Source organism: Erythranthe guttata, chromosome 11 (assembly GCF_056151865.1).
Source record: "Erythranthe guttata isolate IM_541 chromosome 11, IM_541, whole genome shotgun sequence".
NCBI lineage: Eukaryota > Viridiplantae > Streptophyta > Magnoliopsida > Lamiales > Phrymaceae > Erythranthe > Erythranthe guttata.
Genome location: NC_142543.1, coordinates 15,091,042 through 15,115,651, shown reverse-complemented (window position 1 = coordinate 15,115,651; position 24,610 = coordinate 15,091,042). Strand labels below are relative to the sequence as shown.

The window sequence follows — 24,610 nt, the reverse complement described above, 5'->3', positions numbered from 1 at the left end:
CTAGGTTATGCATTAGTCATACTGCATGTGATGAAAACTCTTGTGTATTGGATACTATCTGTACTTTCGAACTTTGTGAGGTAAAACTTCATCAATCCCCGAATGATAGCTATAGAGACTTTAGCTTATTTACTACTCTGCACAATCTCGTCATGGTTTAACACTTTCATAAGGAAAAGCTGCCTCTCCAAATGAGTGAAAGCTACTCTTGAATTTTTGTTTAACTATATATAATCAATTGGTCTGTGAATAGTTCGAAGCCTTTTTGAGTTGAGTCAGTAAATCACGTGGCCGAAAGCTCGCTACAGGGCTCAATTAGAAAGCCCATGGGACTACACATTGCACGACCATTGTAAACTTTTTATACGGTCAGTGAATAGTTCGAAGCCTTTTTTAGTCGAGCCGGTAAAACACATGACCGAACACTCACTACACGACTCAATTAGAAAGCCCAGGGGACTACACATTGCACGACCACAACTATCTCGCTATTTAAATTGCTCAGCCCTTCATGAAAAAGCTACCATTAGTAGGGTGTGTATGCTACCTAATAAGAGCGTTTTTGTGCTTGATTTGAGGGTACTAAATTTATTGTTAGTCTCGTTAGTTTGTCTTTTGGAGCTTGTTTTTTGTTAAAATTGAAGATAAACCCCATGGGTTTGATAGTCCTAATAGTATCTTATTCACTCGTTTTACTCACTCATATTTTTTTTTGTTCATTCACGCTTATTTTTTTTTGTTCATTCACGCTTATTTTTTTTCGTCCTAGTAATTCAATTCTTCATGTTAGGCATTAGATAAAAAAAAAAAGATAAAAAAAAAAAAAAAAAAAAAAAAAAAAAAAAACGGGGTGGGTTCGTAGTTTTGGCGGTAATCAATTTTTCCAGAGTAACCCACTTTTCTGAGCATTTTTTTTCTTCTCGAAGTTTTCTTGAACTGTGTTGGGCTTCATATGTGAAGGTTGAGAGTTGCTATATCTGAATTTAGTTTTCATTAATTAAACTCATTGTTGGCAGAATAATATTTGCAATTTTTCACTATACTCTTCCTAAATTGCTAAAATACCCATGAGAAGAACAACAGTCATCCATGTATTCTGCCCCTTCACGTTTTCTTTCAATTTTTCTTCCCTACTGCTCTGTTGCTTCCTCTTCTCCCTTTGCAGCAAACCCCCAAATTTGCACTCAAATCAAAGGAAATCAAGAGCACAGTTATGGGGAAACGAAAATGCACCGGTGGATCGTCTTCTTCGTCCAAACGACGACCCTCTCGACCAGCGACCACATCGCCAGCGACTTCAGTGCCGCCTCGCCGTTCTGGTCACCGATCTGCATTCGGGGAGCCGCCGGATGCCGTGCCTCTCGCCTTTTGGGAGCCCCCACTCCTTCTCACGGCCGCCTCCGCTGAAAATTTTGGCAATCTGCCAGTTGTTTTGGCTCCTAGGGTTTCTCCACCGTCGTCGCCGCCAGTGACGCCACCGTCACCATTCACCTATTCTCCACCTTCTCCTCCGCTGCCACACCCGCCGGTTTCTCAATCGTCTCCACCACCAGTTGAACCGCCATCGCCGCCACAGTCACCAACCGCACCGGCCTCACCCCCACCGCCGCCATCCTCGTCGGTCAACAAAGGCAAGGGCCCTGCCCCCACACCACCGCCACCCCGTCGCTCTCTTCGCCACACTACTTACTCTGCCTCGCCGTCCGTTACTCCCACCACCGCTGATAACTCTGCACCAGCTACTGTGGTGCCTATCTCTGCTGTCGATGCTTTCAATTCTCGCTTCTTTATCCGAGCGCATCAAATCCGGTGGCGTCTGGTAAGTCAACGAGCTCTTGTCTCCGAACGTCCCTTAGGTCCCTCGTTTGATGATTTTGGTATTTCTGATTTACTCCGTCGTGCTGGTATTTTTGCCACTGTGACTCGAATATCTCACTTTGAAAGTCAAGTGGTTCATGATTTTTATGCCAACCTAACTAGTGGAGTCTCTGATAGTCGAAGTCGTTTTTACGAACGGGTTTATGTTTTTAATCGAGTCTACGAGTTCAATCCTACTCGTATTGCATCTCTCTTTGATCTGTCAACAGTTGGAACTGTGGCTCCGACAGTTGCTGACTCTGACTTGATATCCACGCTTACTGGAGGCAAGCTGAGCACATGGCCTCTCAAGACGACTGATCTTACCATGAAGTACCGTCTCTTATTTGGTATTGGAACTACAAATTGGTTCCCCACTGCTTACCACGGTACTCTGACTCGAAGAAGGGGACTTCTACTGTACTACATTGGCAGTGGAATCCCATGTGATCTCGCGCAATTTATTTTTGAAGAGATCGTGGCCGAAGCCGACTCTCAGTCTACCGCCTACTCTCTCCCGTTTCCTTCATTGATCTACCGTTTGATGAGTGACCAAGGCTACGTCAGAAATCGGAAGCACGCAGTTCCGTCTCTCCCACTTCCTCTCTCTGTCTCTTCGAAGATAGTGGACCCTCAGTCCGATTCTCGCCGTGTGCCCCGCGTGGATGACTTGCCGTGCCGTCCATCTCCTTCTTCCGGTTGCCAGGGTGCTCCTTCCGCTACCGCTCCTTTACTGTCGGATTTTATCTCCCACCTCTCGTCTGAATATGAGGCTGTGGTAGCTCGTACAGCAGAACTGAAGAAAAAACTCGACTATTTTATTGCCCTTGCTCAGAAAGGGGGAGATTTTTCAGGGGAGTTGGCAACGAAGCATCACATCAGGAGGTATCTCGTACAGGGGGAGTTGCTGCTGCTGCTGGATCTACTAATCCAACTGTTGTTCCAACTGCTCCAACAGTTGATGATGCAACAGCTGAGGCTGATACGGATGATGAAGGGGAGCTGTTCGTTGATGCTGAGGATATTCTGGACTAATTTTTTTTTTGTTTTATTGTTGGAGTTATTTTCTGAACAATGGCATGTAATAGTCTGATAGGCTTAACTCTGTTCTCCTTTTGACTGATGTTTTTGTTTGAACTGTTCTAACAGTTACTCTATTATGCAGTTTAATGTTTTGACAGGTATTTGATTAAGGGGGAGGACTTGATTATAATAAATGGATGACAAAGGGGGAGATTGTTAGAATACGAGAGGATTCTAATTTCGGTTTTTCAGCACGTTTGTGAAAAACGTGTATAAAAACTAGGGAAGTTTCCTTAGTTCTTTAAACTCTTATTTTGTCATTAATTTATTTAATTGCCTAAGTGTTTTGTTAACAAGGAATTTTCTTGACAAAGACTTTCCTTGTTACACAATTCTTTTTTTTTTTTCCTTACGTGAGATTAAAACTAATCTAATGGGCTCTAATCTTGTGTAGGGCTCTACTATTCAACTAAGGAAATATAAAAAGAAGAGCATCAACGTGTGTGAAGGCTGTCCCTTTTATTTTTGAGAGAAAATTTATTTTTTGCTCTTACGTTGCTGCTCCAGACCTTTCGATCTTAATTCGAGAAGAAAAATACAGAAAAAGGATTTGTTTCTTTCACCGAAAAGAAGATCGGTTCTTCGGGAGGAGAACTCAGAAGATCTCGGGAGGAGGTCGATCCGCCGACTGAGGGACTCAGCGTTGAAGGAATTTCAACCGTGCAGAACAAGGACGTGCTGCAAAGTGAAGATTGATAATTCAGCGTAGTATACAAGAACGGGGTCGACAAAGAGGGAGTCTTTGCATTTCGATTAAGTCCTATTATTGTATTCGTAAAACTAAAGATTAGTAAATTTCATTTGCAGGTCCCCGTGGATGTAGGGTACAATTGTATCCGAACCACTTTAAAATTTGTGTCTTTTTATTACTGTTTCATTAACTGTTGAAACTCTTCGTAAAACAGTAAAACGGTATTTAAAACTGAATCTGGAATTCATCGGACACAAATATATAATTAATTTGCACGGAATAATTCTAACAATACTAATTACACTCAGATGTGCTGATTTGGCGGGGAGACGGTCGATGTTGGAGGGGACGTGGCGAGGTAAACGATGTTAATGGTTGGGGATGTGATGGTGCGGTATGGTGACGGCATGGTGACGATGGGTGACATATCTAGGATTTTTGGGTATATTAAACGGACGATGGCGCGGACAGAGAAATTCGCGTAGGCTTAATCGACTACGTCAAATAGTCAATCGACTATGTTCAATAGTCGATTAAGGCTTAATCGACTCCATTTTTTTTCTTTAGATTTTTTTTTGCTTATTGATTCCAATTGTATGAATCAATTACTCCATAATGTTTGCATATTTTTCGATTTTGTAAAATATAGTTGATTTTGCATTTTTTTTAGTTGTGATTTGTTATTTTTAGTAGTCAGATTCTTAATCGACTATGCTTCACAGGCGAATAATATACCTGATAGAGAAAAGAAAATTAAAAAACGAAAAGAATTTTTTTTAAGATTTTCCTTAATCGACTATGCTTCATAGTTGATTAATAAAACTGATACAAAAAAAAAACAAAAAAAAAACAAAAAAAGAAAAAGGAAAAAACGGCTAATGACCAGCATGTTGCAGTGACGATGTGGGCGCGTGACCCAATGATTATGGCTAGAAATGGGTGTGAGTTTTTCTCAAATGAAGTAAAATATTTTGGGTCTCTCCCCATCAAAAGAAGTAATGGAGGTCTACATCCCTTCATCAAATACCTGTTGGGCCAAGGGATGGGGCCCTGAAAGCGAGAGATTTCGCCTTTTGATGCAAATAATGATTTTTTTCTTTCTTTCAAAAAGCCCCTAATAAGTAATAATTAATCATCAATTGATCCAGTAAAACCAGACAACCAGACAGTTTCATTGGTTGAAATAATCTTGAAAGTCGATTAGTCAGTAATACCGACCAATCGACTTTTTATTAATAAAAGTTATATGTTTCTCATTTTAATTCATTATATAAATAATTTAGTTAAATATTAATCTTATCGGAAAATAAAGCACATTATGTATTAAACAAAAATAACTATTAATGTACTTATATTTCATAAAACTAGTAAAAACTACTATAAAAATATAAATTTATAAACAAGTTTTATGAAATAGTGTAATCTATTAAAGCACATTATATATGTATTAACCAATCCATATATGTTTGCATCTGAAGTATTTATCTTTGTAGCTTAAGGGCTCGTTTGGTTATAGTTATAAGGTTCTACTAACTAAATACTAGGGGCTCGTAATATGTTCGGTTGGCAGGATTCACATTTTTTCAAATCCGCTACTAAAATCAAAGTCCGCTATTAAATGCTACTATTTCATTAAATTAGTACCCCTCGCACGTGAGATTAATTTAATATGGGGCGACTAAAAAAGACTATTTTATCCTTCAAACTACATGTTAATTTTATTAAATAAAAGGTTTTATAGACAAATCACATGTAATACTAGAATTTAACATATTTAATACAAGATCTAATCTTACAAACCGAACGTTATGCTAAGTAAATAATTAATTATTCAGTAGAGAATTAATTCAATCTCATCTAATCTAAACTTATTCGATATAGCTAACCATACGAGCCCTAAGGATATTACAACGCTTCAACTCTCAAGTTTTGGTATGCATGGTTTTCAATAATTTTTTTTAAGTCTATTTTAGTTTGATTCCATTATATAATCATTTTTTATGCAATAAATAATTGTGGCTAATCAAAAAATAATTAATCATAAGCAGAAAATTATTGACACATATGAAGATGAAGAATACTTGGTTCAGTCATCTTCAAATTAAGGACTTGAGAATATATTGACATATTTTTTTGGAGTTGAAGTTCCTTAATCCAAAGTATGCATTGGACATAGGGTTGTAAACAATATTATTATTATTATTATTATTATTATTATTATTATTATTATTATTATTATTATTATTATTATTATTATTATTATTATTATTATTATTATTATTATTATTATTATTATTATTATTATTATTATTATTATTATTATTATTATTATTATTATTATTATTATTATTATTATTATTATTATTATTATTATTATTAAAATTGGAAATTCCGTTTAACTTGCACCCCTAGAGAAGGGTGTGGATTTTGTAAGGTGGGAGCGACGGGGTAGGGCCGCCACAGCCAGCAGATGAAGATTTTGTGGGTTATAAAACACATTGTAAAGAGTCGAGAAAATCAAACAACTTGTTCTGACAGAACAATCGACAATGACCCTTTTCAAATATTGGGAAAATCCAATTCAATTAATAAGACAGATATTTAAGGTTTGTCGGGTCTAAGATCCCGAACTGACCCGTTTGGACCAGGTTTGGATAAATTAAATGGCTATGAGTCAGATAATGAATTTTAGTTTCTAGAACCCAATAATTTTAGGTTGGATTACCGGTCTTATTGAAACCGAACCGTATAAATATATTATGTTTAACAATTAATATATATATATATATATATATATATATATATCAAAAATTCAATTTTGATCGTGTCTATTTTTATTTACCCTTTTCTTCATTTTTCAATTTTTTAATCTAATTTTTCGCAAGTCATAACTATTACTTGTCGACCATCGCTAGCGGTCCTGCATTTTGTACATTATTTATTGTAGAAGTTAAAACTATAATTAATTAGATAAGTTTATTATTCGTTTTATATCACTTGAAAAATATTGCATTTTAATTTTGAGATTCTTTTGTTAAAATATACAAGCAAAATATTAATGAAAGTTAAAGAATGTTCAACTTTTTGTTAAATGTTAACGGGTCTAGTGGATCAGAACCGTTTAATTCGAATTAGATCCGGGCGGTGTGAATGAGGGTCTAGGCTAAAACGAGTTGTAACGGATCTGAATTTTATATTTTTTTCGCGTATTAAGCTTTGAATTTAGACAAACCATCTCAGAACGAACCCGTAATCATCCCTAATCTGAAAAAGCTCATAATTTATGTCCGGAACATTTCCAAACATACTTCTTTTAAGTGTAGCACCGCATTTCAACTGCTTCTAATTGGACCTATACAAATAAATGCATTCATGCAATTTTAAGATTGGAAGAAAATGAATGCGGTAGGTGGTCTGCCACACAAAGAAAATAAAGCATCAGATCGTCGTCTATTTTTGGTTTATGAGATTCTACACCTGGTGAAATATACTATGTAATTTTCGTAAATTTATATAAATAACATTATCCACACATACATGTAGATATGTGTAGACAACATGCATCATTTCACCAGACGTAAGTTCTACAAAATCTTTTATTTTATGCTGAACTTGGTGAATTTCAACCAGCTATTTTCATATGGATTCCACACAATCACATGTATACATATATCTAACTTATGTACAAATATGCAAGAATATAATTCGATAAAGCCCACTAAGTAGGATAAAAGTTAGAACAAAGTTTACATAATTTATGAATGAGTTATTATGTTATACAAGGGCAAAATACAGTTTGCCTTCTTGTACTATGTGGTATTGATACACTTATAAATGCTTTAAGTTAGATTGTTAAATACATGTGTAAGCACCCAAAACTTTTGAGAAGAAGCAATTATTGCAAACTTTACTCACAATTAGGGGTGTGGAAGTCGAATCGAACAAATTGAAAATAATCTTATCAGAATTCTTTGTCTAATTACAATTCCAAAATTTTCAGAATCTATAAATTTATTCCAATTCCAAAAACTATGGAAATTTTGGAAATTAAATGAGTTTTAACATTTTAAAAACTTTCAGAAACTTAGACAAATTTTCATAAATAAAAAACACCCACTTTCTTAAAATCATAAAACTAAAATTACTCATATGATAAATTATAATATTTTAAAAATACCTATAATGATTCCAATTGCACTAGACACCCATTCTCTTTTATTTGTAGGCACCATTTTTCAAAGACCGTAAAATTTAAACCTCTAAATGATAAACATCAAAACTAATACAGGAACTAGATATTTTTTTAGGTGAGAAATAATAAATGAAATACTTACCATAGCCCATAATACAAAACATATATAAATCTTAATTTATTTTAATATACAAATTGCAATATTGCACCATGAATCACCAAATAAAGTTGAAAGAAAATTTTGAAGTATCACAGCAAGAAAAAAAAAAAAGGTCAGCGAATCACTAGTTTCTTCACTTTGAAAAATTTGGAAAAATCTAATTTGGATATTTCAAAAAGAAAAGTCATTGTTTACATTTCATTTGGATAACTTGTATCACAAATTTTATAGATGCCACATCGAGATGGACGTTAATGGATAAATCTCACCATGAAATCGTTTTGGTAATTGTTCAATTTGCACGTATTTGGACTCTGATTGGTTCATGTAAAATGGCAAGTAAAAAAGTGAAACTTCAATTTCCAGTTTGGTTTAAAGGTAAAACACTGGGTAAACTAATTGAGAGAAAAAATGAAATTTTTTTGGGCATATTACAACCATTCCCCTGATATATGGTCAAATTACGAAATCCCCCATCATATTTGGATAATTACAACTTCCCTCAACTATGAATTTTCTTACATGTCCACCTTTATGATGATAAATTCAACATAATCTTCTAACACGTCCTCACTTTGGGTAATTCACAATCACCCTCCACCTGTTAAATATTTTTACATAAAATTTATGTAATTCGATTATTTACCGAACCAAATCTTATATTTAGATCGGTAAACGATAAGAAAATTTGGCGTACCGAAATTTTGGTCGATTATACCGATCTAACTCCCTAAATTTACCTATGGTAGAGTTTTTACGTAAGATAATACATAAATGAGGGTAACTGTAATTATCCAAACATAAAGTATTTTTTCTTCATAATTGTTCATAACTCAGAGAATGGTCGTAATATGCCCTCTAAGATAATTATAAGGAATATTGCTAAATTGTGAAAAAAAAAAGATTCGACCTGAATGTGTTTTGAGGGGATTCTCCCTAATTAGCCCATTAAAAGCACTTCCAAACAAAAATAAAAAAAATAAAAAAAATAAAAAAATAAAAAATAAAAAATAAAAAATAAAAAAGGAGTCAATCATCAGTGATACAGCTCACGAGGGGTAGTATGGTAAAAAGAGGTGGAGAAAAAACATAAAGAAATGTCTATATAAGCAGCATTTTAGTTTCGTGGGACACTTCACCCTTTCAAACCTCAAAAAGCCCCACTTCACCTACTCTCTTCGTTACTGCAGACGACGGAGATTTTTCTTCACATCCCCCATTAAATACTCTCTCTCTCTCTCTCTTCTGGTTCATCTCTCTGTGCGAAAAAAAAAGAGGAAAGAGAAAGAAATGGCATTTGAAAAGATCAAGGTGGCCAACCCCATCGTTGAGATGGACGGTTAGATTCAGATCTCCTTCTTTCTATTTTTTTCATTGATATGTTTTGTTTTTCGTTTCAATCTATGGTTTGCATGGATCTGGTGTTTAATCGATCGTGATTTTGTTTGCCGCTGTTTGTGTATGTGTGCGCGATGGATAATCAAATCGTATTTCTGTAGAAATTATAATTTGAATTGTTTTTATATGTTGATTTAATCTAATAAGAAAAAATAAATAAAAAAATATTATCTGTGGTAAAGGAGAAATTAAAATACTTTAAGATCTCAACTTTTTAGCTTTTGTTGCAGTAGTGCCTGTTACTCTGTTTGTAGATATTTTGAGTAAGAGTAATTGATCTAATCTTTCTATCTATATATTCATGTGTGTGTGTGTGTGTTTTGGGGTCAATTTGTTTGATTTATTTCTTAAATGTCTGATTTATTTATTGTTTTGATCTTGTGTTTATATACAATTGATTATTCGTTTTATTGAAATCTCTGTGTTTTTTCTTTTCTTCAGGAGATGAGATGACAAGGGTAATCTGGACATTTATCAAAGAGAAGGTAAATAAGCTTCACATTTTGTATTATTTTATTTATTTATTTATTTATTTACTATTTTTTTTTAAAAATGTGAATTTTGAATTCAGTTGATTTTCCCCTTCGTGGAGCTGGATATCAAGTACTACGATCTCGGCCTTCCTCACCGTGACGCCACAGACGATAAAGTTACCGTTGAGAGTGCTGAAGCTACTCTCAAGTATGTGTCAATTTATGTTAATTTTCAGTGGCATTTTCGTAATTTATTTATCTAACAAGTTTATATTATGTTCAAAATTAAAGATACAATGTGGCGATTAAGTGTGCGACGATCACTCCGGATGAAGCTCGTATGACGGAGTTCAACTTGAAGAATATGTGGAAGAGTCCAAATGGTACAATCAGAAATATTTTGAATGGTGAGTTATTGATTCCGTTGATTTTTGTATTAGTCAACCAATTGTGTAAATGATTTTGGTCCATTATAAATAATAGTCAACCGAATTTCGATATAGGTACGGTTTTCAGAGAACCAATTCTCTGCAAAAATGTTCCTCGTCTTGTTCCAGGTACGAGTTGTTGTCTTCTAATTCTGTTGATTTCATATCTCCATTTAATTAATTTATTCAATTGTGGTTAATTTATTCTTTCGGTGTATTTTAGGATGGACGAAGCCGATTTGCATTGGAAGGCATGCCTTTGGAGATCAATACAAAGCAACCGATGCAGTAATCAAAGGACCTGGAAAGCTCAAAATGGTTTTCGGTATGGCTGTTTTTATCCATTTTTATTTATTTATATATTATATATATATATGTATATATATATATATATATATATATATATATATACTTTGTTTCTGCCTAAGGGTTCGTTTGGATTGAAGAATTTGAAATAAAAGAATTTAAAATTAATCGAAACAAAAATTAAACAATTAGTGTTTGAATTGTATGCAGTGCCAGAAGGAAACGGAGAGACAACAGATTTAGAGGTCTACAATTTCACTGGTGCTGGTGGGGTTGCTTTGTCTATGTACAACACTGACGAGGTTTATTTTTTGCCGAATTTTTAGTATACAAGGTTTTTGTATTACAGTATTCTTTTGTTGGTGGTTGATTTATAGTTCCGATTGCAATATTTTTTGTGACAGTCCATCAATGCTTTTGCCGATGCTTCGATGAACACTGCCTACGAGAAAAAATGGCCGTTGTATCTTAGCACAAAGAACACAATTCTCAAGAAGTATGATGGCAGGTATGTAAGCAGCTTATTTGTTTGACTGAAGTACAATTTTTTCCATCTTTTATTACTGTCTTTTAATGTTGTCTGTATAATTTATATCTTAAATGAAGATTCAAAGACATATTCCAAGAAGTTTACGAAGCTAAATGGAAATCGAAGTTTGAGGCTGCAGGAATATGGTGAGTTTCACAATTGGTTTTTATGAGCAACTGCTTTTTTTTGTTCACTTATTATTTTTAGTGTTAACTATGTACTATTTATATTTAGGTACGAGCACCGTCTAATTGATGATATGGTTGCGTACGCTCTAAAGAGCGAAGGAGGCTATGTATGGGCTTGCAAGAACTACGATGGTGATGTGCAGAGTGATTTCTTAGCACAAGGTATGGAAAAATAATTCTTCAAAAATTTATATGCAGCGATTATCAATATTTATTCGTTTTATTTTGCTCCAATAATTTAAAGTGAATTTTGGAATTACATTTACACAGGGTTTGGATCTCTTGGGCTGATGACCTCTGTCTTGGTACGTCTGATTCTCTTATACAGATACTATACATATATATGTTGCCAATTGGATTTTAACCTTAGTATCAAATTTCTTGAAAATAAAATTTCAAGAAATCGTGTGTTTAATTTTTGTAACTTAATGTAAAAGAATATCGGGATCTTTTATTTATTTAATGAAGCGAATTGTTTCTGGAATCTGTTTGTTTTCTTTAAAAGAGTATACTATTTTACTAATTAATTCTTTACTTAAATCAAATGATTTATGTTGACAAGCTTCGCTCGGAGTTCTATTATTTTCGTGAAACAATTATGTAATTTGTATCGAAATATCCCAGAGTTGACCGCAAATTTGAAAGATGAATTTTTGTTGTACAGAGTATATTTTGTCAATACTTTTTCGAAATAAACACGATTTATTATACGAGGATTCTGATAGAATATTGGATTGCGTTGAATTCAGGTTTGCCCTGATGGCAAGACAATTGAGGCCGAAGCTGCCCATGGAACTGTTACTCGTCACTTTAGGGTTCACCAAAAAGGCGGCGAAACCAGTACAAATAGCATTGCCTCTATCTTTGCTTGGACTCGTGGCCTCGCACACAGGTAAACTCAATTTATCACCTTCTACAAATTTGTTGTATTCATGGAAAAAATAATAAATTTAAAATCATTTTATTTATTTATTTATTTTAGGGCAAAGTTGGACGACAATGCAAAACTATTGGAATTTACCGAGAAACTAGAAGCAGCTTGTATTGGTGTTGTGGAATCCGGAAAGATGACCAAGGATCTTGCTCTCATCATCCATGGATCCAGGTAATTAATTATTTACAGAATTTATTCAAAATTCCAACGAATACTTGGAAATTTCAAAATCGAAAAGTTGTCTCGTTTTATGTAAATCAGTTTTTTAATACTTTTTTTTTAATTGGATTAGGCTAACCAGAGAGCACTATCTCAACACTGAAGAGTTCATTGATGCGGTTGCCGTTGAGCTCAAAGCAGGACTTTCGTGCTGAGTATAATCGATTTCGAAGACATTTTTTCTCTTTTATAATCCAATGAAATGCTTTTATTATTTACGCCTTTGGAGATCTTTCGTCTCGAAAAACTGCTCTACTTTTTAAAAATAATTTTATCTTCCATTTTATTCGGCTTGGATTTTATTGCAAACACAGAGACATCTGTTACGGCGTCGTATTTACGAGTTAAATGATTGGAAGAAGCTTGACCAATATCCGATTTACAAATATTTTGATTTCTTGTTTTTTTTCTCGGTAGGTTACGGTTGTCGATTTTTACGGTCCTACTTTATTCATTCATCAGTATTATTTTCATATTGGAATTATTTGTGGTGAGTGGTCCTCTGCATTAAATCCATTTGATCTGTTTTGATGTTTGATTTGTTCTGAAATGGCCTTTTTATTGAAACTTGGATTTGGATATATGTTATTTTTAGTTGTGTTGTCCATTTATGGTATCTGGGTAAGTACGGGTCACTTTCTCTGAACATGTGACCCATTTATTTTACGGGTCGGGTCGGATTCATTTATAGTTGGATATTGTTGTACTTGTGGCCATGTGGGGCGTGCAATATATATGAATTGATTGCAAGTGGGGTTTTTATGCAAATCGAAATATCCATTGATGGTCATGTTTTGTGGACGTAAACCGAACTGTTATTTGTGGACGTAAGATTTAGAAATTATTTGTGGACGTCCATGTGAATAGTAAGCCTTGAAAATGTTATGATGTCGATAAGATTGCTTGAATTAGTTAGAATTATATTATTCGTGATATTGTAAATTGAAGAATTGGATTTTTAGAACAGTAAAATGGCAAAAAAGGGATAAAAAACGAGCAAGAATGGAAAAATTGGTTGTAATACATCAAGAAGGCTTCAGATGGCCGTCCGAGAAATGCACATGGAAACCCGACGGCCGTTCGGTGGAGGAAAATTGGACATAATGTTATGCATTTTGAGACGGCCTTCCGAGAAATTAGACTGTAATTCGGACGTTTGAGACGGCTGTCCGAGAAATTACACTGCAATTTGGACAGTCGTCTGAGCCTACGAGTATGCTTAGTAAGGAAAGTCCATGCGCATAAGGAATCTCTTATCTTTACACCAAGTTTTGACCTTTATATAAGAGAAATACAGTGCACGAAAATTAGGATCCAAGAACGAAATTTTAGAGCACAAAACGAGAAGACGGTGTGACGATGAATTCCGAAGAACACAATCATAGTTTTCTTATCTCTTTTATGATTTCTTATTTGTTTATCATCATAATAATTATAAGTAGCTAAAGGTTTTATTTTTAAGATTTTATTCGAACCCTGTGTGGGATTTAATTTGTGAAACATTTTCCATGATTTTATGCAAGTTTTAATTCCGGATTATTTCTTCTATTTGTTTTATTAAGTGCATGAAATTGACCACTTTTAAGTGCTTTATTGTTATTATTGAATTTGAATCGGAAGATCAGTATAATAACTAGAACTGTTAACATTCAAGCCAAATTGACATGCGTTAGCATAGGAATATAGGTAACACCTTACGTACCCATAATTGAGATTTGTGCTTAATGCTTTGTTCTTGATTGTACAGTTTTTATACAAACGAGACTCAATTTCGACAGAGCGTCGTTTGATCCCGTGACCGAACGCACGTTTCAAGCAGCTAGACGAATCCAACGCGAGAACAATAGAATGGAGGGTGACGGACGAGGAGACACATAAGGGTATTAGATCGTTGAAGCTGGAAATCGCATTCAAGTGCAGCCCCTCAGACTTCCACTGCCAGTTGGAGAAAATATGACACTTCAGGACTACATAATCCCACTCTTGATGGATTATGTTCTAGCACTCAATATCCACCTATTGACGCTCGTAACTTCGAGATCAAAGAAGGACTTTTGACCATGCTCCTGAATAATGGGTTGTTCAGTGGTTTGACAAGGGAAGATCCACATCTTCACATAGTAAATTTTCTGGATACTTATAATAAACATCGTTAAAACGATGTTTCCCAAGAAGCACTCCTGCTACTCATATTCAAACACTTGTACAAGGAAAAACTCGCCATTAGTTGATATCTCAAGCTCTTCAATTTATCTCCTCATGGCCTCAAATTTTGCAACTCTTCAGAACTAACTACAACTCAATTGAGTATGAAAGGATACGAAGGGAGATCCACAATTTTGTTCAAGAACAAGGTGAGGCACTATTCGAGGCTTGGGAAAGATTCAAGATACTTCTAAGGCAATGTCCAACTCATGGGGTGGAACTAGGGGTGGTAAACGAGCCGAGCCAACTCGTGAGCCGACGAGCCGGCTCGTAAAAAGCTCGAACTCGGACTCAAGGTTTTCGAGCTCGAGCTCGAGCTTTCTGACGAGCCGAGCTCGAGCCGGATTTTAGTTGTTCATCGGCTCGCGAGCCGGATTTATTATTATTTTTTTATTTTTTTTATTTTTTTTATTTTTTTTATTTTTTTTATTTTTTATATGTTATTTTTATTTAAATAATGTATAATAATATAAAATATTATAGAAATAAATACAAATATTAAAAAAATATATAATCACAATTTAGTTTTTATTTTTTTAAAATAATTTTTAATATTAAAAAATAATTAAAAAATATTTTTAAAAAAAAAAAAAAGAGAGATTGGGCTCGAGCTCGAGCTCGACAAAATTAACACGAGCTCGAGCTCGAGCCAAAAAAAGAAGAACTCGACGAGCTCGAGCTCGAGCTCGAGCCAGCCAAAAGAGGCGAGCTCGGCTCGTTCACACCCCTAGGTGGAACAATAGCGTCAGGTGCATATCTTCTATCAATGGCTCAATGAGAATTCGAGAACCGTCCTTGAGGCGTCTTAGGGAGGTAATTTTATTTTATTACTGATGCATTTATTTTATTGGATCAGATTTTGCAAAACAGGTTGACCGAGCCAAGCGAAAGGATTATCAGTTGAGCCAAGAAAGTTCCAAGAGTTTTGGAGTTAGATGCACTCACAACTTTGATGGCTCCGGTTGCACAAACAAATCAACTCAAACCACAACAAGTCCAAGCAATGCAATCACCGGATGAATCATCATGTTGCAAAATTTGTGGGGGAAATCATTATTCCAATCAATGCCAATAAGAGATGAAATCACTCAACATGTCAACGATACACCTCGACAATTTTTCAATTAGGGATGGAGACCACCACAAAATCAATATGGAGGAAATCAACAAGGCCAAGGATACTCGAGACCTCAGGATCAATTTCAGTAGCATGTCCAACAATAAGCCTATCAAGGGAACCATCCACTGGCCCAAGTTCCAAACATAAGTTTTGAGGAGAGGATGGCACAATTCATGACAGTCACTGAGGAGTTCTTCCGAAAGTTGGAGAATCAAATGGCACAAATAACATTAGAAAGAATCAATCGCACTGCAGGATCCTTGCCATGAAACACGAAGGACCCTATAAAGAAGCAACGCGAATTTTGCCAAACCGCTAGTCTGAGAAACGACAAGCAATTAGAGGAGGTCCCACAGAAAGAGAAGGCAAGCAAAAAAACCAATGTTGTAGAGGCAATGACGGAGGAAAAAAATATCACGGAAATCCTTCGACAACTAAAGTCGCACTGGCCCTGCCCATTCCACACCCTCAAAGGTTTCAAAACACAAAGCTCGATGCCGAATACCAAAGTTTCGTAATCAAGCTGAAGAAAATCCGGATCAATATCCCCATCATCGAACCACTTTAGCAAATGCCTAAATGGATAAAATTCATTAATGACATAGTGACCAAACGAAAGAAATTGCAGGAATACGAGATGATCACTCCTCACGGAACAATGCAGTGCAATTCTTAGAAGACGACTCTCACAGAAACTCGACGATCCAGGTAAGTTCACTATCCCTTGCACTATAGGAGATAAATTTTTTCGAGCATTTATTGACTTAGGAGCTAACATTAACCTTATGGCTTTGTCTACTTATAAGAGTCTTGAGTTATGATAAATTGAACCAACATCGACGACTCTTCAGCTAGCTGATAGATCACTAGTTTACCCGGAAGGAATTTTAGAGAATGTTTTAGTGCAAGTAGATAAATTTATTCTTCCTACTGATTTTGTTATTTTTGATATGAATGAGGATATGGAGATACATATTATTTTAGGGATGCCGTTTTTAGCTACTGCCATTACCATCATTGATTTTGCTAGTGGTGATCTTACTATGGTTCTCCACGATCAAACGATTAAATTCAATATCTTTAATGCAATTATGCGTCCGCATGATACCAATGAATGTTTTACCATTGATGTTTTGGATTCTATTATTCTTGAAAAAATGATTTTATGATCTTGGATCTTTTGGAAGCATCTTTGGTTGCAGGAGACGATTGTGGAGACAAGAGGGTAGATGAGCAAGTTTGTTGGTTAGACTCGGCCGAAACGTTTCCAAATGGATCAAGAGTTTGGATACTGCTCATACAACACCGAGGGCAATCAAGAGGTTGAATTTTACAAAGAGCGCAAGGAAAAACACATGTTACAACTCAATGAGCTAGACGAGATAAGAGAGAATGACTATGGAAGTAATTGGGTTTACAAGGACAAAGTCAAACGGTGGCACAAAAACAAAATCTTGAGACGTCCGTTCGAGAGCTTGGGAACCGCTCTCGTCGCACCAAAGGAATTCAAGGCATCGATAAAAAAGTCACCAAAAATTGAGATGAAGGATCGAAACCCTGATCGAACATTCAAAGTGCACGAGAATCGGTTGAAGCACTATTGGAGAAATAACGAGGACCGCCATGTGACTTCGGTCACTTTCGCTTAAAAAAAGTCTGGCTGAAAACTAGAAACTTAGTGCTTTTCCAGAAGCAATCCGAGTATTTATCATTTTCCATATTTTTCTTTATTTTCCATTTTCTTAGGATTTTTATAAGCATGCAATCTACTAATTTAATCATGTTTTAATTTTCAGGTCGAATATCGCACGTTAAAAGCCCAGACGGCCGTCCCAAAGACAAAGCGAAAATCCAGACGACTGTCTGAAAAACATTTCAAAATACTTGACGGCCGTCCGAGCACAAAAAAGAAATAATGGATTTAAGGGGGCCGAATACGCAGAACCATTAACAATTTCCTTTCCCACTTTCGAGCCAAATCCTTCTCTCTCCTTTGAAAATTGTTCCAGTTTCACACAAATCAAATAAAACACTCGTCCAAATCATTAAAATTTGAAATTGTTGTTGATTTGTTGACAAGATTGGCTTGAAGAACAATCCAAATTCATCTAAAACGTAGCTTTTCAAAGATTGTGCGCGCAATGTTCGACGATTTCCTGGTACTGAGTTTGGGGGTAATTTTTGCACCGAATCTTCTCCAATTCATCCACTCTTCATCTCCAATCATGTGATCCAACAAGAGACCGAATTTGTGCTAATCTTCGACCCGAAGCATAAGAGAAGGGTGTTCCAACTAGTCTGGTCTATTCTATACTTGAACTTTGTTCTAATTACATTAAGGGTATTGTAAATTTTAAGTTTGGGGGTAGGAAATCACTTTTTATGTACTTTATGTATTTTAGATTTCATGCCTTAGAATGTTTATTTTTAGTTGCTTTATAAAAAAAAAAAAGGAGGCTTTGCTTGAGTCAAATGCCGGTAAAATGTGATGATGAGAGATGGTCAATATTTGATGATGAAATCACTTGCTTTGTTTTACCCATGATTGAATTATGATGAGCTTTCGAGTCAAAGTAACTTAGGAGTAAATCATTGTTAGAAATCACGGATCGGGTTTTACTTTTATTGATAATTTTGTGTTTTAAACGTGGAGGTTATTTATTATATATTATAGGAAGAATAGAAGAGAGAAGAGAAGTACGTAATAAAATAGAAACCCCCATTGTGTTATGGGTTGATTACATGGAATATATATAGAGAAATATTTCAAGGTAATAGAGTTTGACTAGGTAACTAAATCTTAATTAATCTAGGTAACCGAATTATACTAGAATCCTAATATTAGGAGAGTTCTATAATATAATATTCTCTAACATGCCCCCGCAGTCGAAACGTGACGAACGTGAAGACTGGACAATCACTTGCAAACACGCTCCCGCAGTCGGAACGAATAAACTTCAAAAGTGAAGACTGGACAGAAGTCGCGAAACACAATGCTAGAGAATTCCTCTGTGGAAATATCTGCCCAATTTAAAAAAAAACAATAATAATAGTAATAATGGGAGATAGGAAAATAAGCAACTTTTTTTTTTCTTTTTTTTTTTAATCGAGATAGAGAGAAGAGATGAGAGAGGGGGGAATAAGATTGGGTGGTGTTCGCCGGCCATGGAGAAGAGAAGAGGCGGCGACTAGGTTTTAGACCATGGAGAAGAAAAGAGGAAGAAGAAGAACGGAAAAAATAGAGAAGATACACCACCGGGGAGGGAGAAAATTCGGGTGGTGTTCACAGAAAAGATAGAAAAAGAAAGATATTAGAAGTACCACCACCGGGGAAGGGAGAAAATCGGGTGGTCATCGCCATGGAGAAGAAAGGCGGCTAGGTTAAAAAACCTGGCGCTCTGATACCATATAGGAAGAATGGAAGAGGAGAAGGTGATAAATAATAATATGTAATATAATAGAAACCCCTATTGTATTATGGGTTGATTACATAGAATATATATAGATAAATGTTGCAAGGTAATAGAGTTTGACTAGGTAACTAAATTTTAACTAATCTAGGTAACCGAATCATACTAGAATCCTAATATTAGGAGAGTTCTATAATATAATATTCTCTAACATATATCATAAGATATTCAGTTTTAGAATTCACCTTAGGAATCTACAAACCGAACATTGAGTCATTGAATAATTTGGGACGTGATTTGAACCTTCTTTAAATAATTTGAGCATTTCAAGCCTACCCTTCAACATTTTCATCACTAGAATCTTGCTTGTACCTTGGAGAAACATTGTTCTTTATTTTAATCAAATTAAACTGGGTAGATTAGATGCATGATTTCTTGAAAATTATCTCTTGGAGTGTATTTGAGATTTGTTACGTTCTTCTTCTCGAAGAAAAGAAGAAGAAGAAGAAGAAGAATAGAAGAAGAAGAAGAGAACTAGGAATGGAACAAGAGGACATGAGCAAATAATTCAAATAAAACTCGAACCATACTTGAAGAGCAAAGGTGAAGGCCTTTAAAGTCTTGAGAATCAAGTAGTGTAATAAGTCCTTAAAGGTGAATAAACTATTCCAAAACCCCAATCTTCAAATATTTGGCGAAAACACATTCAAGAAAGGATTTAAGAATCCATCGGTGCAACTCTTTAGTCAAGAATGAGTTGGTACAAAGGGGAAAAATAGTCACTTATCCCATATTGCTTCTCTTGACCAAAGACCCCAACAATTGTTGTTGAAAATCAAAAAGTCCCAATGATCCCTATAGCTCAACTATTCAATATAAGCAGAGTAGAGGAATTTGGTGAGCCTTTGGTGTCGAATATTATTATGTAAGTATAAGTTTCTCCATTTTTAGATTACAACTATTAGATGGTTGGAGCAATTCATAATTTGGTTATTAGCAATGGTAAGCAAATAAGTGTCTTTGAATTGCGAGCTTGTAAATTTTTGAGAATGGTTAAGACAATTGCAGGTTCGGAAAATGTGAAGTTGACCAATTATCTATATCGTGAGATGCATTTGTTGGATTCGATTGCGTTGCAAATTATTTGTTTTGCTTGAGGACAAGAAAAAGTTCAAGTTTGGGGGTGTGTTGATGATAGATTTAACACTCAAATTATATTTTATTACTTGAATTTTTGTTAGGTTTTATTTACTTTTGGTGCTTAAAGACTTGGTTTTATTTGTTTTTTTTTTATTTTTTTTTATATAGAAGAGCGACACTTGAATGAGGGTGGGGAGTTGGATTGGACCCCCAATCTGTCCATGATAAAAAAACAATGAATACATAAAAATTGCTAAAAACATAAACCTACAAAAAAAAAAAAGGCTATCAAAAGTTGAATAACACGGGCAAAACAAACAGGTAGCCCAAACTAAAGATAAGACAGAAGAATGAGAATGATCACAGAAAATATAGGAAAATCCTGAGAAATCGTTCACCTCACATAACAACCGAAGCTACTTACAATTCCACCAAAGACGGGCAAAATAGGTATAAATACTGCAAAAAGTATGGCACCATGCGACAATCAAACAACTTCAAATAGACACAAACGAACTACGATATCCCCATCCATTCCCAACATAGAATAAATGGGAATGTGCCTAATATAAAAAACTACTAAATATAGACAGTGACGAAAACAAAAAGGAAAAAAACAAGAAAATCATGGCACCTATGTAGATTACTATGTTCAAAGGATGGATATCCAAGATAGTCTTATCCGAATCATCTGGTTAGTAACTTTTGGGGAGCTCTGTTGCACCGGAGGTACAAGCCAACTCAGTTTGATACTCCAAGTTGGCTAAATCGTCAGCGACTGAATTACTCTCCCAATATATATGTGTGATCCGATACTCCAAAGAGAGGAGGGAGTTCCAGGTAGCCGTAAGCAAACTCTGAAGACTCCAATGACTTATGTACGGATACGGAACATCAAGGACTCTATCTCCGCATCTATCTCGACCCAAACTCTCTAAAGTCGTCTCTGAATGATGAATCTCAAACCCGAAGCAAGTGCAACAAGCTCCACCGCGATGCTGCTTGGGGCAGAGATCTTTTCGTGAAATGCAAGGATGACCTCCGCGTTGGGCCTCTGATAATCCCGCCAATGACTGTAATCTGGGTGGATGTGCTGGAGCCTCACCTAACCCGGGTTCGGAGGGAGCCAGCCAACTCGGCGAGGTGGAGGAACTGGTGTGCTGGCATGAAAAAATTGTCCAAGGGACTCTGCCACATGAGAGATGCCATTTAAACTCTTCGCTGAAAGTAACCTGGTAATTGTAGTTGTCGGGGAAAAACTTGGTTTATGTGTTTTAGGTGCAAATTCAAGAATTGGACGTTAAAAGGGCAAAATGATCAAAAATGAATAAAAAACGAGCAAAAATGCAAAACCTAGTCAAAATACATCAAGAAGGCTTCAGACGATCGTCCGAGAAATGCACATGGCGGACGACGTCTGGTGGAAGCAAATTAGATATTATGTTATGCATTAGTTTAGATGGCCGTCCGAGCCTACAAGTTTGCGTAGTAAGGAAAATCTATCTGCACAAGGAATTTATTGCCTTTACACAAAATTTTTACCTTTATAAAAGAGAAATACCATGCACGATAATCAGGATCCAAGAACGAAATTTTAGAGTACGAAACGGAAAACAATGTGACGAAGAATTACGAAGAATCCAAACATAGTTTTTCTTATTTTTTTTATGATTTGTTATTTGTACCGCGATAATTATGAGTAGCTAAACGTTTTATTTCTAGAATTTTATTCAAAGCCGATGGGGATTTGTGAACCCTTTTCCATTAGTTTATGCAAGTTTTAAATTCAGATTATTTCTTCTGCTTGTTTTATTAAGTGCGTGAAATCGACCACTTTATGTGCTTTATTATTATTGAATTTGAAATGGAAGATCGTTTTAATAATTAGAACTGTGGTAGAAGAACATTAAAGTCAAAGTGACATATGTTAGCATAAAATATAGTTAACACCTTAGGTAACCATAATTGAGATTTGTGCTTCATGATTTGTTCTTAATTGAATTGCATAGAAATATAGTAATTTATCTTGAATAATAGATTCGCAATACACACAAAAACGGGTTATGATTAAATTTGCATCACAAGTTAGTAATCCAAATTATTTACTTGCATAATTGATGCAAGTGAGGGATAAATAATCACATTGGAGAAAGATAAAATTCTAGGCTTGTCTAATTTTGATCAATCTTCGTTTTCCTTTGCTTACTTGCTCTTAATTCTTATTTATTAGTTTATTTTAAGTTACACTGTAGTTAAATCAACTCAAAATTCGACTGTGTAGGCTGACCTTGAACATAATTGTGAGAACTTTGTGCTTATGATATGACGGTTATGTATTTTTCGTTGGATCGATACTTCGATTTAATAGTGCACTATATCACTTGTTCGGTACGTGCATTTGTGTGTATGTTTTGCAACCAGCACCCACCACAACCATAGTCTCCACCACCCACCATAACCATAGCCGCCGCCACCCACCATGGTCACCCCCATTATAACTGCGAGCGTCACCTCCTTCACTACCGCCATAACCACCAGATTAAGAATGGGTAGGAGAGAGACATGGAGATCGAGAGAGCGAGAGAAATAAAAATTTGATTTGAGTTAGAGAAACATGAATATAGATGTTATGTCCAAGGCGTAAGGGCAAGTCATAGATAAAAAAATCAAAGATATGAATCGTATGTTATGTCTTAAGATATGAATTTAGGCTGCGGTTATATGCAAGACTAATTCCACTTGTGCAAGATCAAATTAAAATTTTCAATGTATAAATACTATAATACTCTTACTTGTTAAAAAAATTATAATATTCCAAATGTGCAATACAAAAACTCAAAAACACAAAAATCCTATCACAAAATCACAAGACCAACTCTCATCTTCTCTGAAACACGTGGATTTCCACAAAGTGTTTTTAACTCTCTTACTTTGAAACTAAATTTTAGTTATGGCTTAGTGGGCTAAGTATAATGCTTAGTGGGCTAAGTAGTGCTTAGTGGATTAAATTGTGGATATTATTCTAACTACTTAACTAACCCACTAACCCATTTTCTTGAGTGCTCTTGTAGTTGGTTTTCTTGCAGATCATGGGCTGAGGAGTGGAAGCTTGGAAAGTCTATAAATACCAAACTCAAGACTCAAGAAAGTTACAGATTTTCTAAGAAACAAAAACCGAGTGTTGAAGATTATTCATGAGATTTTTAGAGTGTTTCTAGAATCTGTTGTACGTACTCCTCACGAGTACATTATTTGAAATCTAGAATTTTTAGTATTTATCTTTTTGTTTCTAGATTTGAATGTAAGAATGATCATGTTAACGATTCATTCATAAGGAAGAAGTTTTCGTACATCTTCTGTTTGTATTCTTGTAATACTGTTTTAATATAATTTTTCCGTCCTGTAAAGGGCAAGTTCACAAGTTTAACTTGTGAACATTTTTAGATCTGAGTATTGTCTTTATATCTTTATATTTCAGCTGCATGTTTTCTCAAGTGTCATAACACTTAAGATATCATCTTAGTATTAAACGAATTCAGGACCATAAATTCTTTCCATTGGCATCCAGAGCCAACACTTGACGTATACTAAGTGTTTATTCCTATTTCTTTTACAGAAATGAATTCGTGATGGATACTCAGATTACTGCTTCTGTGCGACCTCCTGTACTTGATGGCACAAACTACACCTACTGGAAAGTCAAGATGAGGGCGTACATCAAAGCCATTGATGAGAGAGCCTAGAGATCTATCCTTACTGGATGGAAGCCACGAACTATAACAGATGCGGATGGGGATGTATTTCCAACACCAGAATTACGGTGGACAACAGACGATCTATCAAATGCTAATCAAAACTCAAAGGCGTTAAATGCAATCTTTAATTCAGTAGATTTAACAATGTTTAAATTGATCTCAGTGTGCACTTCTGCGAAGGATGCTTGGGAGGTTCTTCAGCTACATTGTGAAGGATCAGACAGTGTCAGAAGAACTAAGCTCAGATTACTCTCTTCCGAATTTGAGAGACTGAGAATGGAAGAAACTGCAACAATTTCTCAGTACAATGAGAAATTGATTGATTTAGCTAATGAATTTCAATCCTTAGGTGGTCCTTTGAGCAACGAGACACTGGTGAATAAGGTATTGAGAACTCTTCCAGAAAGATTCAGCATGACAGTTATTGCTATTGAGGAGGCCAAAGACACATCATCTCTACGGCTGGACGACTTAATTGGTAGCCTAAAGTCTAGAGAGATGAACTTCGAAGATCAAAGAAAG

At 35.4% G+C, this 24,610-nt stretch overlaps 1 protein-coding gene across 1 annotated transcript; it reads left to right on the top strand.

Moving 5' to 3' along the window:
* Positions 1-9,066: 9,066 nt before the first annotated feature.
* Positions 9,067-12,829, top strand: CICDH (cytosolic NADP+-dependent isocitrate dehydrogenase). The gene is made up of 14 exons (XM_012977057.2): positions 9,067-9,322; positions 9,823-9,866; positions 9,953-10,062; positions 10,146-10,261; positions 10,358-10,411; positions 10,506-10,607; positions 10,799-10,890; positions 10,993-11,096; positions 11,195-11,263; positions 11,352-11,467; positions 11,576-11,610; positions 12,055-12,197; positions 12,288-12,410; positions 12,532-12,829. Exons 1-14 carry the CDS (start codon positions 9,274-9,276, stop codon positions 12,611-12,613), a joined length of 1,239 nt encoding a protein of 412 aa, XP_012832511.1. The 5' UTR covers positions 9,067-9,273; the 3' UTR covers positions 12,614-12,829.
* Positions 12,830-24,610: the final 11,781 nt, after the last annotated feature.